The 17,175-nt window shown below is 40.4% G+C and overlaps 2 protein-coding genes across 2 annotated transcripts; both read left to right on the top strand.

Annotated features, from left to right (window-relative positions):
* Positions 1-4,916: 4,916 nt before the first annotated feature.
* On the top strand, positions 4,917-8,657 carry LOC135618739 (cellulose synthase-like protein G3). Its single transcript, XM_065119904.1, has 6 exons — positions 4,917-5,503; positions 6,357-6,503; positions 6,861-6,986; positions 7,054-7,458; positions 7,533-7,880; positions 7,979-8,657. The coding sequence occupies exons 1-6, from the start codon at positions 4,961-4,963 to the stop codon at positions 8,528-8,530; spliced, it is 2,121 nt and encodes a 706-aa protein (XP_064975976.1). The 5' UTR covers positions 4,917-4,960; the 3' UTR covers positions 8,531-8,657.
* A 4,283-nt stretch (positions 8,658-12,940) lies between these two features.
* On the top strand, positions 12,941-16,869 carry LOC103994326 (cellulose synthase-like protein G3). The gene is made up of 6 exons (XM_065119903.1): positions 12,941-13,579; positions 14,522-14,668; positions 15,038-15,163; positions 15,265-15,669; positions 15,744-16,091; positions 16,166-16,869. Exons 1-6 carry the CDS (start codon positions 12,989-12,991, stop codon positions 16,715-16,717), a joined length of 2,169 nt encoding a protein of 722 aa, XP_064975975.1. The 5' UTR covers positions 12,941-12,988; the 3' UTR covers positions 16,718-16,869.
* The last annotated feature ends 306 nt before the right edge of the window (positions 16,870-17,175 follow it).

The following is a 17,175-nucleotide window of genomic DNA, read 5'->3' as shown; positions in this document are numbered from 1 at the left end:
AGAAGAAAAGATCCGAACACTTGCCTTTCAAAGATTTCAATCTGAAGATCCGAAGGTGTAAGCCTAAATCATTCTTCTACTTTTCCTCCATCTCCTCTCTCTGTTTTGTTTCCTATACCCATCTTCTTTCATCCTCCGCAGCTCATGCAGAATGTAAATGAACAATCACATGCTCTCCCCTCTGTATTCTTCCTTCCTTTCCTTCTTTTTCCCTACCGCAGCTGCCACTACCACAGTCGCAGCCGCAACCACCACCGTAGTCGTTTCCATTGCGCGACTTCCTTTCTCCCTTCTCTTCTTCCTTCTCTCCCATACACAGCTATTGTAGCCACAATCGCAATCACCATAGCTGCCACAACCGCAACCTCTTCTTCCTCTCCTTCTTGTCTTCCAACTGTAGCAGCCACCGCCACAGCCACAACCGCTTCTTCTTTCCTTTCTCTTCTTCCTCTTCTTCCCTTCTTATCTCTTCTTCCTTCCTAACCACAGCTGCCACAATCATAGCCACCTTCCCCTCTTCCTCTTCTCCCTCTTCTTCTTCCCTAATCCTCACCTCCCTCTTGTCTCCCTCTTCCCTCTCTTCTCCCTCTTCTTTATCTTCCCTTCTTCTCTTCCTCTCCTCTTCTTCCCTTCTCCACCCGGATGCACTACCTCTCCTTTGTTTCCCATGTGGGAAACAAAGTGGATGGAATAAAATCATAATTTTTTTTATAATTTAATAGTTTAATCATTTATATTTTCTATATTTACATATAGTTTCTCCGATTTATAAATAATCCTTAAAAATAAATTTTAAAAGTAAGGAATATTACATATCTAACTCTATTGGATATTAGACCTCCATCCAACTATCTAAGCCTCTTAGATTAATGGATCTTTATCTAATAATATCTCATTGGCTTTTATTGGATCTCATCTATAGGATATAATGATTAAGAGGCTTATTAAATATCCATTAAAATAAGAGCTCCAACGAATGTCTTATATCCAAACTTCTACTCGTCACAGCACCTAATATATATATATATATATATATATATATATATATATATATATATATATATATATATATATATATATATATGACCTTGTAACCCAATATCGAACTAGCCGTGAGTCATACATATTATAACTTCTTTTGGCTTAGTGAATTATATAGGGGAATCCAATATAATATAGGGGATATAGTGGAATCCAATCATTTGGACTTATCTATCCTCAATTATACATATAATCCCTAATACATTTAATATCCCAAAGACTATATACTGAGTATGGTAATGTCATGCATATATGATTTCTTCTCGAGTCTTGCTCTAATCGGATTCTCCCGGAGAACTCTTTATCTCTCAATCCAAATGATCTTGGCTAAGGATTTGTCTGAGCAAGAATACATGAAATATTCTTCTTATGATACCGAGAGCAGATAATCCTCTATTGATATTTAATAACCCTCGTAAGGTTGATTATCACTCCCGATGATCGATTGTACTAGATCTGAAATTTCTAAACCTATAAGTCTGATATCAAAGAGTGGAGTACTTATAAAGGATATCTTTTGTGTCTCAAGTCTAAGGACCATGTATACCATTGGGACAACGGAATCACTATCTAATAATGAGATATCACCAACAATCCAGCATTTTGTGAGCAGATCAATCAGTGAACTCATTCTCAAATGAGCACCTACACTGTAGCTCCAATGTCCCCACATGAGCAGCTATGAGACCAGTTGCCTCCATCATATTGATAGGTATATAATACATCAGTCTATCTTGTTATCTCGATATCCCTCTCGATTAACATATGATTGAGATTATTTAGGACTTGTATTTAAAGACGAATCGATCTCATTATCGTGATCTTATCATGATTCGATTTCCATTACATAGATCCATGGACATCAAAATATACTTATGCATCATGTAATATAAAGTGATAAAATATCAAAATAATAATGAGCAAAAAGAGTGCATATCATGTCATATGTATAATCATTCACGTGATTACCTTGTATGACACTTGTGACTAGCATGTACTAGGATGGGTGCTTCGGCCCGAATAAGCCCAAAATTTTAAATATGAGTAAATTATAAAGGTTTAAGAAGTCCATTACTAAGACCACAAGGTTTAAAATATATCTTAACTCTATTTTTAATGATAAAAAATATTTGATTTATAAAAAATAAAAAATTAATAGCAATTATGAGGATGATAAAAAATAAAATATTTTTCTTATTATTTTTGGATTTATCCTTACATTCATTCGTTGCTTTTTGATATGATCACCTGAATTATGATGGACTAGATTTGCTAAATTAAAAAAAAATGATAGTTGGTTTGTCTAAAATAAAAAATAAAGATATTATTTATGAATATTATATTTTTGAGAACAACATACAAATTCCTTTTAGAAAAGTCATTCTTGGAGAGCCAAAAAAAAAAAGATAGAAACTTATGCATACAGATATTTTTTATTATTTATAAATAATTACATAAGCCTTATATGTTTTCAAAAATCTCAAAGCATTTGCAGAAAGCAAAATAGTTGTTTTATTAAGACTTTGCGTACTGATAGGGGGAGTGAATTCACTTCGAAAGATTTTTTTTTTTTTTTTTTTTTGAGAATGCTAGTATTCACAGGGAACTAATTGCAAGTTACACCCACCAATAAAATGATGTAATAAAGTGGAAGAACCGAGCAATGGTTAGGATTGTCAGATGTATGCTTAAAGAAAAAATAATACTAAAAGAATTTTGAGCAAAAGCTATGAGTACATTAATATATTTTCTAAACCACTTTCCTATAGTAAGACAGCAAGGAAAAACATCATATGAAGCATAATTAATGTTTGCTTTTAAAGCAAGATGTAAGTCGTCAAAAAGTATTTGGTTGTATTATTTACTTTCATATTGATACAGAAAATAGAAGTAAACTTATTGGCGAAAGTGTTAAATGCATATTTATGGGATATAGTAATGAGACAAAATATTTTCAATGATTTTAAATGACTTAACGAAGAAGAAGCTTAAAACTCTAAAGTATTTGAAATTTCGATAGTTATAGGAGAGGAAGTCAATAAAGCACATGATACATTGCTTAATACCTCACTCAAATCCTCTCATATTTTGAATGATTTTAATTCAAATGATTCTAGTGAGATTGAAACACTTCCAAGGAAATTTGGAAGTCTTTCAAAAAAAATATTAGTACGATGACTTCACATGTTTTTCTTTGGAACCTTCTTGCTTTGAAGTTGTAGCTAAAAAAGAAAAATGAATGCAAGCATTGAATAATGAATAAAGCTATTGAAAAAAATAAAACTTGAAAACCGATAGATTTAGCCTTAGGAGAAAAAAATAATTAAACTCAAATAGGTATGAAAGTCAAAATTTAATACCGTTTTCTCGCTTCAAAAATATAAAGGCCGCTAGTTGCCAAAAGATATGCTAAAATTTTGGATATCGATTTTTTAAAAAAAATTTCTCGGATTGCTAGAATTGATACAATTAAAACAGTATTAACATTGACAACCTAGAAAAAATGATAAGTTTATCAATTTGATGTTAAATCAGGCTTCTTGAATAGAAAGTTACGAGAGGATGTAAAGCAGAATGATTTGAAACTAAAGGGTTAGAAGAAAAAAAAAGCAGAATGCTAAAATTTTGTTTAAAAAGTTTTATATGATAACTTGTAAGTAAGTGAATAAACTTATGTTAGATGATGGATTTGAAAAAACAGATAAGCAATAACATACAAGTTTGATTGGATGGTTAATTTATCTCACGTATTCAAGGTCATCTATAATGTTTGCAATTTGTTTGTTATCTAGATTCTTACACAATCCTAGCAAACACCATTTTGGAATAGCTAAGAGAGTTCTTAGATGAACTCTTAATTATGACATTCGTTACGAGCAAGTAAAAGATTTTAAGCTATATTCTTATAATGACAATGATTGTGTTGGTTACCGAGATGATAGGAAAAATATTGCTCTCTCAAGAATACGTTGCTCTCTCAAGCTTTGAGGCGTAGTATGTTATTACAATAAGTACAACATATCAAATAATTTGGCTTTCAAAAATTATAACAGATCTTAAAGAAAAATGAGATAGATCAGCTAAAATCTATTACGACAATAAGTTTACTATTGCAATGATAAAGAATCTTATCTTTCACGATGCATTAAACACATCGAAGTTCAATATTATTTTATTTTTTAAATTAATTGATAAAGATAAAATTTAAATGGACCATTGCAGCATCAAAGATGAACTTACCGATATCTTTATAAAAGTTTTAGTGAAATAAAAAACTTATTTTATTTTTAAATGACTTCAAGTTATAATTATTTTAAATTAAGAGGGTACGATAATATTAATTTAAATAATTAAATATATATAAAATAAAATATTAAAATTAGATTAAGATAAATAAATAAGGTGAAAAAATTTATTGAGATATGATGAATTTTTTTTTATTATTTTAAAAAAATTTATATTTTTTTTATTAATATAAATGATTATTTTTGGATGAATCCAAAACCTTTTTTTTCTCCTCTTCTCTCTCTAAGTTATGAATAAAACCAACAGCACAAACATCACTTGATATAACTTCCCAGTCCGACCAATAAAAGAGCCGTCAAATCTCTGTACCGTCCATCAGAGATCAATTCACCGAAGACGTCGCTGTGTGATTTGATGGTGAGGAGGAACGAGTCATACGAATTACAAAACGACTCGACGTCCGGTGGCCCATTGCTGACGTTGCTCACTTACACAAGAAGTGATCGCCCACTTCCCATAGCCGAAAGCAGCGAATAATACATCATCAATAGTAGGTGGATTACGTCAGGCATCCATCAATTATCGAGTTGGAGGCCCGTCTACAAATGGGCATTACTGCCGCCTTGAGAACACGCGCAGTTCGGACCGATCCTTTCGTGAACGGGGAGAGAAGATGACGGCGTTCCACGCTCTTCGAGTGAGCCGCCACGTCCTCCTCAACCGCGCCCATATGCTACTCTACTCCCTCGCCATCCTCGCTCTCCTCCGCCACCGCGTTTCCTGCCTTCTCTCCTCTTCCCGCTTCATCCCCCTCCTCCTCGCCGAGCTGATCCTCGCGTTCATGTGGGTCGGCTCCCAAGCCACCCGGTGGCGCCCCGTGCGTCGCCACGAGTTCCCCGACCGGCTGCTCCGGGAGGTCGACCCCGCGGCCTTCCCCGCGCTCGACGTATTCATCTGCACCGCCGACCCGCACCGGGAGCCGCCCATCAGCGTCGTCAGCACCGCCCTCTCCGCCATGGCCTTCGACTACCCCCCCGACCGGCTCTCCATCTACGTGTCCGACGACGGCGGCTCCGCTGTCACGCTCTTCGCCCTCATGGAAGCCTCCAGGTTTGCCAGATACTGGTTGCCCTTCTGCAAGGAGAACGGCCTGCTCGACAGATCGCCGGAGGCTTACTTCCGATCCAACATCGGTGGAGACTCAGACAAAATGAAGGTAAAATAAGCCTTCTCTGGACTTCTTCTTCTGGTTATGCACGACATCTCCTACACACACACATGCAAAGGAAACACTATCAGATTATTTTCTTCTGGTATTTTACTCACATGATATTGGTCCCTACAAAATAGTTGCCGTCTGGGAGAAGGAACACAAGAAATCTACTCTAGTGTCCATGATTCAGCCTCGAGATGCTATCATGCAATAGAATATAAGACATGATCGTGACATATGATGCAATAGAATAGAAAATGGTGAGGCAAGGAGCGATGTCTTTCTCGATGCACCACCACAAACCGCATCGATCCGTATCTGCCGAATCAACTCGGATGGTTTCGTCGTCGAGCTTCTCCTGTGCAATGATGTGTTGCGCTCTTGGCAGGATCTACCCTGTTCCTCGATCCTTCCTGCACGGCGACACTGCTGCCGCTGTAATCCGTCGCATCTACCCCGAATGGCGTGCCGTTATCTACTACGCCACCCATCACCGCACACTGTGTTATATTACGTGGCATTCTGATCACTAGGTACAAACATTGACAGAGAAACGTGAAGCTACGCTTGGCTCGAGGAGACATCGTTGAATTGAATTTTCGGGCACCAGCGAGGGCGTTCTTCTCGAAATGATTCTGTGGAGTCCATTCACGAGAAACGCCAGTGTGCCTGATGGGTGTGTCTGACATCGACATGGTGAGCCAATCCGGCCAAGAGCTCAGCAATAATGATGCCTCGGTCGATGCCAGCCACCGAGAAACGCATTTAGTAGTGTCAACATGCAACTCAAAATTCCAAGGAGCTGATTGGATTCCAAGGATAAACATATGACGATAGAGATTTTTGATTGGTGCAGGTAATGTACGAGAGCACGAAGGAGAAGGTAGAGAGGGCAATGGAGAGAGGTTACGTGGGCAATGATGTAGTCTTTGGTGCAGAAGAACGAGAGCTCTTCGAGAAGTGGAAGGAGTTCACTCGCCATGACCACCCTTCCGTGATCCAGGTCATCTTCTCATCCATGTCACAATCGCTACTTAGGAGAATTACAATCTGGATTCTCATAACTCAAGTTAATAGTAATAATAAGAATATATTCATATAAATCAATTCAAGTCTTCGATTATAATTGAAGTGAGACGATTACAACTCTCTCGATCTTACTTAGTATAAAAGAATACCATGAAGAATAAAAAAAACTTATAACTCTCTTAATTTTATTTAGTATATACTTTTTACTTAGTTCTGAATTTAACAGTTTTACTAAATGTTTATTATGCTGCTGAGACTTTCCATGTGATCTGTATAGAATAGATTCGGAATCCCAAACAGGAATCTAAAAAGATGTTGGTATCTTAAACAGGTTCTACTCCAAAGCAGCAAAGATTCGGATATCATGGGAAACGAGATGCCCAATCTGATCTACGTCTCCAGAGAGAAACGCCCGTCTTCTCATCATCACTTCAAAGCTGGGGCTCTGAATGTCCTGGTACGTCGATCCCTCCCTCCCTCTTTCTCTCTCTTTGACCTTTCTGAGCTTGGATTCCTCATGGCAGACGCGCGTGTCGAGCGCCATGAGCAACGCCCCGGTTATCCTGACCTTGGACTGCGACATGTACTGCAACAACCCTCGTGCTGCTCTCCACGCGCTCTGCTACTTTCTGGACCCTGTCGTCTCCGCCGACCTCGCCTACGTCCAGTTCCCCCAGTGCTTCCATGGAATCAACGAGAACGACATCTACGCAAGCGAGATCAAGCGTTTGTTTAAGATTAACCCCAGGGGAATGGATGGACTCCGGGGACCCAACTACGTCGGCACCGGCTGCTTCTTCTCGCGACGCTCTTTGCATAGCACCGGCTTGCCGGCTCACCGTGGCTCGTCGGCTTCGGAGTCCGCACTGCAGAAAGCCGTGGAAGCGGCTGCCTGCTCCTTCGAACTCGGCACCAAATGGGGATCCTCGGTAACCTTCGGAGCATGTTCTTGCGCTGTTGTTTCGATGATGCAAACGTGAGGTTGGTATCTTCGATCATGCAGATTGGTTTCCGATATGGGTCGCTCGTGGAGGACTTCCACACGGGTTATCGGCTCCACTGCGAGGGATGGAAGTCCGTGTTCTGCGACCCGGCGAGGCCGGCGTTCCTCGGCGACGGGCCGAAGAATCTAAATGATGTCCTTAGCCAGTGCAAGAGATGGTGCGTGGGGCTCTACGAAGTGGCCTTCTCGAGGTTTAACCCCCTCACCTTCGGCACCACCAAGGCTTCGTTCTCGATGGGCTTAATCTATGCGCACTATGCATGTTGGGGCACTTGGTGCGTCCCCATCACAGTATACGGCCTTCTTCCACCGCTAGCTCTCATGTATCGGACGCCCTTCTTCCCCAAGGCACTCTCTCTCTCTCTCTCTCTCTCTCTCTCTCTCTCTCTCTCTCTCTCTCTGAGTTTGCGTCATGGGGATGTCTTCAACTGCTGGTCTTGTTCCAGGTCTCCGATCCATGGTTCTTCGTGTACGCCTACCTCTTCACCGCAGCCTATGGCCAAGACCTCGTCGAGTTCCTCGCAGATGGTGCGACCATCAGGAGGTGGTGGAGTGACCAGCGGATGTGGATGACCAGAGGCGTCACATCTTTTCTCTTCGGAACCATCCAGTTCGGACTCAACCACATCGGCATATCTGCGCCGGGTTTCAACGTGACGAGCAAAGTGGCGGAGGAGGAGCAGAACGAGCGGTACGAGAGAGGGGTCCTCGACCTGGGAGTGCAGTCGCCGTTCTTCGTGGCACTCGGAACCGTGGCCGCCGTCAACCTGAGCTCCTTGGTGGTAGGGATCGCGAGGGCTGCGACGACGGAGGGGTTCCTCGACGAGCAGTTCGCGCAGCTGTTCCTGTCGGGCTTCGTCGCCGCCAACTGCTGGCCTATCTACGAGGCCATGTTTCTGAGAAGCGATGGTGGAAGGATGCCGAGGAGCATCACCGTCATCTCCTTGACGGTAGCAGGTCTTCTTCTCTACATGGGGTATCTCGTCTTCCACGTATGAGAGACTTGTCATCACACTGGAGTCAGGTTAATGTCTACGTAATGTATTTTCGATCTGAGTCAGTCATTGCTGGGTAGCTGTTGCATGGTACTATGATTAGTAAAGTCTTTGATGTACTTTAATTGAATGCACCCATTGTGTATTATGGTGCATAGACCAGAAATAATTAGATTAAAGAAAAAAATCTTTTAAGGATAGAAACTATAATCATAATAATATTGAAATAATATTGTTAAGGAGTTGATTGATTCGATTGGACCTATCACTTTTCAAGGACAAAATTAATATTTTTTAATAAAGAAAATAAAATATGCACACAATAAAAAGTAAAATTTATTTTCAAGTAAATATTTTTTTATTGTTTCATTTAAACTAAATATTTTTTATTATTTCTAATATCTTAATTTCTACCGAGCCCTTCGGCAGCTCTCGGTGCGCCGTCGGGAGTTCCCCGATCGACTAGTGTTGTCGGTCGACCCCAAGGACTTCCCCGCGATCGACGTGTTCATCTGCACCGTCGATCCAGGGAGCCGCCGATAAGCATTGCCACCGAGAGGTCCGTAGCTAAAACCATAACAGTTAAAATGAACCTTAACCTAATTATTAATGATGAAAAATATTTTATTTATGATAAAATAAAAATAAAAAAATTGATAGCAATGAGGATGATAAAAAATAAAATATTTACCTTATTATTTTTGAATTTATCCTAAATGTATTCATTGCTTTATGATATGATCATGAATTATGATGGACTAGAATTGCTAAATTAATATATATATATATATATATATATATATATATGATAGTTGATTTACCTAAAATTAAAAATAAAAATATTATTTACAAATATTATATTTTTGAGAACAAAATAGAAAATTCTTTTAGACGAGTGGAGAATCAAAATAATGATTGGGATTTGTGCTTACAAATATTTATGGGCCTATAAAGATTATCTCATATGATAAAAATAAATATATTTTTATTATTTATAAATAATTACATAAGTCTTCTCTGTTTAAAAAAATCTCAAAACATATGTAGATTCTCCAAAACATATATAGAGTGATATCAGTAAGTGAATTTATTTCCAAAGATTTTTTTATTTTTTACAAGAATATAAACATTCACATATAATAAACTGTAAACTGATGTAGCAGAGTGGAAGAACTGAGTAGTGGTTAGGATTGTCAGATGTATACTTAAAGAAAAAATAGTACTAAAAGAGTTTTGAGCAAAAACTGTGTGTACATTAATATATTTTCTAATACACTTTCATAGTACAAGGAAAAAATCCTATAAAGCATAGTTAAACAAAAAGCAAAATGTAAGACATTTAAAAATATTTGATTGTAGTACTTACTTTCATATTCAGAAAATAGAAGTAAACTTAATGACGAAAGTGTCAAATACATTTTTATGGGGTATAATAATGATATAAAATGTTTTAGATTTTATGATTCTACAACTAAGAAATTAATTATAAATCATGATATTATGTTTAATGAAGAAGAAGCTTGGAACTTTGAAATTTCAATAGTTGTAAGAGAAGAAGTCAATAAACCTCATGATACATTGTCTATTGTTAATACCTCACTCAAATCCTATCATATTTTGAATGATTTTAATTCAAATGATTATAGTGAGACTGAAACACCTCAAAGGAAATTTTGTAGTCTTTCAGAAATATATTACTCTGATAACTTTGCATGTTTTTCTTTAAAATCTACTTGCTTTGAAGTTGTAGCTAAAAAGGAAGTATGAGTATAAGCAACGTATGACTAACTATAAGCTAGTGAAAAAAATAAGACTTGAAAGTTGATAAATTTAGCCCGAGGAAAAAAAAGCTATCGAACTCAAATAGATATAAAAGTCAAAATTTAATATTATTAGCTCGTTGTAAAAACATATAAAAGCTAGTTTAATTGCCAAAATGTATGCTCAAATTTGAAGTATTGATTTAAAAAAAAATTCTTTAGTTGCTAGAATTGATATAAATATAATAGTATTAGCATTCGCAGCCTAAAAAAAATGATAAGTTTATCAATTTGATGTTAAATCGGGCATGGTGAATAGAAAGTTGCAAGAGGAGGTTTATGTATAGCTGAATGATTTGAAATTAAAGGTTTAGAAGATAAAATATACAAATAGGACAAAACATTATATAGGTTGAAATTCAATCAACCTATATAATGTTTTGTCCGAGAGCATGATATAACATAAGATTTAGAGCATAATATAACATAATTCTCTAGTTGAAATTCAAGCATCGAGAGCCTGATATAATATAATTAACAAATATTTTATTGAACATAATTTAAAAAAAATTAAATGAGGCAAGTTTATATAGAAGAGCTCAAGGTATAAAAATTCTCATTATCTCTTTTTTTGTGAATGATATAATTTATGCTGAAATTCAATCAATGTGTTTGCTGAATTTAAGAAAAATATGATTTTAGAATTTGAAATGACTGATATAGCGCTTTTATATTATTTTTAAGAATTAAAATTATCTAAGATGAAATTAAAATTTTTTATTTCAAGAAAAATATGCTAAAATTTTGTTAAAAAATTTATGATAACTTGTAAGCCAATAAATACTCCAATGAATACAAATAATAAACTTATGTTACATGAAGGATTTGAAAATATAGATGAGCAACAATATAGAAGTTTGATTGGAGGGTTAATTTATCTCACATATTCAAGACCAGATATTATGTTTACAGTTGGTTTGTTATCTATATTCATGCACAGTCTTAGCAAGCATCACTTTGGAATAGCTAAAAGAATTCTTATATGCATCAAGGTGAACTCTCAATTATGGATTTTATTACGGGTAAGAAAAAATTTAAATTATATTCTTATAATAATAATGATTGAGCTGGTTATAAAGATGATAAAAAAAACACTTTACGATGTCAAACTTGTATAACAAAAAAACAAGAATATGTTGCTCTTTCGGTGTAATTTGGCTTCGAAAAATTATAGCATATATTAAAGAAAAATAAGATGGATCAACTAAAATATACCGTGACAACAAGTCTACTAGTCTACTATAACAATAATTAAGAATCTTATATTTCATGACGCACTAAACACATCAAAATTTCACATCATTTCATTCTTGAATTGATTGATAAAGGCGAAATTCAAATTGACTACTACAACGAGATTAATTTTTCGATATCTATACAAAAGCTTTAGCGAAAGAATTTTTTTAAAAAAAATGATTTCATGTTATAATTATTTTAAGTAAGAGGGGATGATATTATTAATTTAAATAATTAAGTTTCGATAAAATAAAAATATAAAAATTAAATTAAGATAAATAGATACAAGTGAAAATTTTTATTGAGATATGATGAATTTTTTTTATTATTTTAAAATTTTTATATTTTATTTTTTTTATAAATATAAATAATTATTTTTGGATGAATCCAAAACATACACTCTCTCTCTCTCTCTCTCTCTCTCTCTCTCTCTCTCTTTTCTCCTCTTCTCACTTTGCACTGCTAAACATCGCTCGATATAGCCTCCCAGTCCGACAAATAAAAGTGCCGTCAAATCTCTGTACCGTCTGTTAGTGTAAACAACTTTATGCCGTGGCCTCGGGACCGACACGGCTTGGTTCGGGTCCGAATGGGCGGGGATCTTGCACGGCGTCCCTCGGGGGCTGCGGAGGCGGCCGATTGAACGGGTCGGATCGCGTCGGGGCGTTGCGTCGGGAGGGAGGCTTTTCCACAGCGCCGGGAAGAAGTAATTCCGTCTTTGTACCTGTACACAGGTCGGGCCGAGGCGCTCGGTCTGACCCCTCCGACGATCAAGTTAGCAGATGTGGAGGGGGTTTCAGATGAAGAAGTATTTTTGTGTACCTGTCTCTCCTCCCCCTTTCTAATGAACGAGAGGGTATTTATAGGGAAGCATATTGCTTCCTGAATTGCCCGCTTGTAGGGGGCAGGTAGCGTTTGACTTTGTGTTGGCGTAGCGTGAAGAACCGAACTGCCGTAGGGCATGGGCGTGCCTCGGTCGTCGTTCTCCTCTGCCTCGGTCAAGCGTGTTGGGTCACAACGATGAACTCGTTGTCTGAGAGCGGGTGACGTCAGCGCACATCGTGTCGATATTATTGTCCTCTTCGGACAGAGTATCGTCCGGATGCAGATGACGTCGTGGCGCGTCATATCGCCATTATTACCCTCGTCACCGTCCATCAGAGATCATTTCACCGAAGACGTCGCTGTGTAATTTGATGGTGAGGAGGAACGAGTCATACGAATTACAAACCGACTCGACCTTCGGTGGCCCATTGCTGACGTTGCTCACTTACACAAGAAGTGATCGCCCACTTCCCATAGCCGAAAGCAGCGAATAATACATCATCAATAATACGTGGATTACGTCAGGCATCCATCAATTATCGAGTAGGAGGCGTGTCTAAAAACGGGCATTATTACCGCCATGAGAACGCGCAGTTCGGACCGATCCTTTCGTGAAGGGGTACAGAAGATGACGGCGTTCCACGCTCTTCAAGTGAGCCGCCACGTCCTCCTCAACCGCGCCCATATGCTACTCTACTCCCTCGCCATCCTCGCCCTCCTCCGCCATCGCCTTTCCTGCCTTCTCTCCTCTTCCCGCTTCCTCCCCCTCCTCCTCGCCGAGCTGGTCCTCGCGCTCATGTGGGTCGGCTCCCAAGCCACCCGGTGGCGCCCCGTGCGTCGCCACGAGTTCCCCGACCGGCTGCTCCGGGAGGTCGACCCCGCGGCCTTCCCCGCGCTCGACGTATTCATCTGCACCGCCGACCCGCACCGGGAGCCGCCCATCAGCGTCGTCAGCACCGCCCTCTCCGCCATGGCCTTCGACTACCCACCCGACCGGCTCTCCATCTACGTGTCCGACGACGGCGGCTCCGCTGTCACGCTCTTCGCCCTCATGGAAGCCTCCAGGTTTGCCAGGTACTGGTTGCCCTTCTGCAAGGAGAACAGCCTGCTCGACAGATCGCCGGAGGCGTACTTCCGATCCAACATCGGTGGAGAGTCAGACAAAATGAAGGTAAAATAAGCCTTCTTTGGACTTCTTCTTCTGGTTATGCACGACATCTCCTACACACACACACATGCAAAGGAAACACTATCAGATTATTTTCTTCTGGTATTTTACTCACATGATATTGGTCCCTACAAAATAGTTGCCGTCTCGGAGAAGGAACACAAGAAATCTACTTTAGTGTCTATGATTCAGCCTCGAGATGCTATCATGCAATAGAATATAAGACGTCCTACAAAATAGTTGCCGTCGCGGAGAAGGAACACAAGAAATCTACTTTAGTGTCCATGATTCAGCCTCGAGATGCTATCATGCAATAGAATATAAGACGTGGTCGTGACATTTGGTGCAGTAGAATAGAAAATGGTGAGGCAAGGAGCGTTGTCTTTCTCGATGCACCAGCACCAGTGGTTTCGTCGTCGAGCTTCTCCGATGCACTTATGCGTTGGTGTCTTGGCAGGATTTAGCCTGTTCCTCGATCCTTCCTGCATGGCGACACTGCTGCCGCTATCATCCGTCGCATCTACCCCGAATGTCGTGCGATTTTCTTCTGCGCCACCCATCACCGGACACTGAGTTATATTACGTGGCGGTGTAATCACTAGGTACAAACATTGACAGAGAAAGGTCAAGCGACGCTTGGCTGGAGGAGACATCGATGAATTGATTTTTCGGGCACCAGCGACGGCGTTGTTCTCGATATGTTTCTTTGTAGTACATTCACGAGAAACGCCAGTGTGCCTGATGGGTGCGTCAGACATCGAATGGTTAGCCAATCCGGCCAAGAGCTCAGCAATAATGATGCCTTGGTCGTTGCCTGCCACCGAGATACGTATTTAGTAGTCCTCATGGGCTGCTTCTTGTGTTTCAACAGCCAACTGAAAATTCCAAGGAGCTGATTGGATTCCAAGGATAACAAATGACGAGAGAGATTATTGTTTGGTGCAGGTGATGTACGAGAGCATGAAGGAGATGGTAGAGAGGGCAATGGAGACAGGTTCCGTGGGCAATGATGTAGTCTTTGATGCAGAAGACCGAGAGCTCTTCCGGAAGTGGAAGGGGTTCGCCCGCCATGACCACCCTTCCGTGATCCAGGTCATCTTCCTAGATAGGACAATTGCAATCTAGATTCTTATAATTCAAGTTGATAATAATAATAATAATAATAATAATAATAATAATAATAATAATAATAATTCATATAAATCAATTCAAGTCTTTGATTATAATTGACGTGAGACGGATTATAACTCTCTCAAACTTACTTAGTATAAAAGAATAACATGAGGAATAAAAAAAACTTACAACTCTTTCTTAATTTTATTTAGTATATACTTTTTACTTAGTTCTGAATTTAACAGTTTTACTAAACATTTATTATGCTGCTGAGACTTTCCAAGTGATCTGTATAAAATAGATTCGGAATCCCAAACAGGAATCTAAAATATTTGGTATTTTAAATAGGTTCTACTCCAAAGCAGCAAAGATTCGGATATCATGGGAAACCAGTTGCCCAATCTGATCTACGTCTCCAGAGAGAAACACCCGTCTTCTCATCATCACTTCAAAGCTGGGGCTCTGAATGTCCTGGTACGTCTCTCTCTCTCTCTCTCTCTCTCTCTCTCTCTCTCTCTCTCTCTCTCTCTCTCTCTCTCTCTTTGACCTTTCTGAGCTTGGATTCCTCATGGCAGACGCGCGTGTCGAGCGCCATGAGCAACGCCCCGGTGATCCTGACCTTGGACTGCGACATGTACTGCAACAACCCTCGCGCTCCTCTCCACGCGCTCTGCTACTTTCTGGACCCTGCCGTCTCCGCCAACCTCGCCTTCGTCCAGTTCCCCCAGTGCTTCCATGGAATCAACGAGAACGACATCTACGCAAGCGAGTTGAAGCGTGAGTTCAGGATTACTCCCAGGGGAATGGATGGACTCCGGGGACCCACCTACGCCGGCACCGGCTGCTTCTTCTCGCGACGCTCTTTGCATGGCACCGGCTCGCCGGCTCACCGTGGCTCGTCGGCTTCGGAGTCCGCACTGCAGAAAGCCGTGGAAGCGGCTGCCTGCTCCTGCGAACTCGGCACCAAATGGGGATCCTCGGTAACCTTCGGAGCATGTTCTTGCGCTGTTGTTTCGATGATGCAAACGTGAGGTTGGTATCTTCGATCATGCAGATTGGGTTCCGATACGGGTCGCTCGTGGAGGACTTCTACACGGGTTATCGGCTCCACTGCGAGGGATGGAAGTCCGCGTTCTGCGACCCGGCGAGGCCGGCGTTCCTCGGTGACGGGCCGAAGAATCTAAATGATGTCCTTAGCCAGTGCAAGAGATGGTGCGTGGGGCTCTACGAAGTGGCCTTCTCGAGGTTTAACCCCCTCACCTTCGGCATCACCAAGGCTTCGTTCTCGATGGGCTTAATCTATGCGCACTATGCATGTTGGGGCACTTGGTGCATCCCCATCACAGTATACGGCCTTCTTCCACCGCTAGCTCTCTTGTATCAGACGCCCCTCTTCCCCAAGGTTCTCTCTCTCTCTCTCTCTCTCTCTCTCTGTTTGAGTCATGGGGATGTCTTCAACTTCTGGTCTTGTTCCAGGTCTCCGATCCATGGTTCTTCGTGTACGCCTACCTCTTCACCGCAGCCTATGGCCAAGACCTCGTCTTGTTCCTCGCAGATGGTTCGACCATCCGGAGGTGGTGGAGTGACCAGAGGATGTGGATGACCAGAGGCGTCACATCTTTTCTTTTCGCAACCATCCAGTTCGGGCTCAACCACATCGGCATATCTGCACCGGGGTTCAACGTGACAAGCAAAGTGACGGAGGAGGAGCAGATCGAGCGGTACAAGAGAGGGGTCCTCGACCTGGGAACGCAGTCGCCGTTCTTCGTGGTACTCGGAACCGTGGCCGTCGTCAACCTGATCTCCTTGGCGGTAGGGATCACGAGGGCTGCGACGTCGGAGGGGTTCCTCGACGAGCAGTTCGCGCAGCTGTTCCTGTCGGGCTTCGTCGCCGCCAACTGCTGGCCTATCTACGAGGCCATGTTTCTGAGAAGCGATGGAGGAAGGATGCCGAGGAGCGTCACCGTCATCTCCTTGACGGTAGCAGGTCTTCTTCTCTACATGGGGTATCTCGTCTACCACGTATGACAGACTTGTCATCATAATGGAGTAAGGTTAATGTCTACTTAATATATGTTCGATCTGAGTCAGTCAATGCCGGGCAGCTGTTGCATGGTACTATGGTTATTAAAGTCTTTGATGTACTTTAATTGAATGCACCCATTGGGTGTTGTGGTGCATCGATCAGAAATAATTAGATTAAAGAAAAAAATCTTCTAAGCATAGAAACTATAATCATAATAATATTGTTAAGGCCTCGATTGATTCGATTGGACTTATCACTTTTCAGGGACAAAATTAATATTTTTTAATAAAGAAAATAAAATATGCACACAATAGAAATTAAATAATTTTTAAAGTAAATAGTTTTTATTATTTCATTTAAACTAAATATTTTGTTATCATTTCTAATACCTTAATTTTTCGTTTGGACTGAGGACTTTTCACCATTATAACTCTCTTTTTGGGCTCTCATGTCTTGATCC

Source organism: Musa acuminata, chromosome BXJ2-8 (assembly GCF_036884655.1).
Source record: "Musa acuminata AAA Group cultivar baxijiao chromosome BXJ2-8, Cavendish_Baxijiao_AAA, whole genome shotgun sequence".
Classification (NCBI taxonomy): domain Eukaryota; kingdom Viridiplantae; phylum Streptophyta; class Magnoliopsida; order Zingiberales; family Musaceae; genus Musa; species Musa acuminata.
This window is presented reverse-complemented; position numbering and strand designations above follow the sequence as displayed.

What these genes read in the sequence shown, in the direction of transcription:
- LOC135618739 (XM_065119904.1), top strand. Translation starts at nt 4,961, where the DNA reads ATGACGGCGTTCCACGCTCTTCGAGTGAGCCGCCACGTCCTCCTCAAC. An exon ending in CTGGGGCTCTGAATGTCCTG is followed by an intron (nt 6,987 to 7,053) that starts GTACGTCGATCC and finishes TCCTCATGGCAG; the next exon opens with ACGCGCGTGTCGAGCGCCAT. An exon ending in GCACCAAATGGGGATCCTCG is followed by an intron (nt 7,459 to 7,532) that starts GTAACCTTCGGA and finishes TCGATCATGCAG; the next exon opens with ATTGGTTTCCGATATGGGTC.
- LOC103994326 (XM_065119903.1), top strand. Translation starts at nt 12,989, where the DNA reads ATGAGAACGCGCAGTTCGGACCGATCCTTTCGTGAAGGGGTACAGAAG. An exon ending in GAGAGTCAGACAAAATGAAG is followed by an intron (nt 13,580 to 14,521) that starts GTAAAATAAGCC and finishes TGTTTGGTGCAG; the next exon opens with GTGATGTACGAGAGCATGAA. An exon ending in ACCACCCTTCCGTGATCCAG is followed by an intron (nt 14,669 to 15,037) that starts GTCATCTTCCTA and finishes TATTTTAAATAG; the next exon opens with GTTCTACTCCAAAGCAGCAA.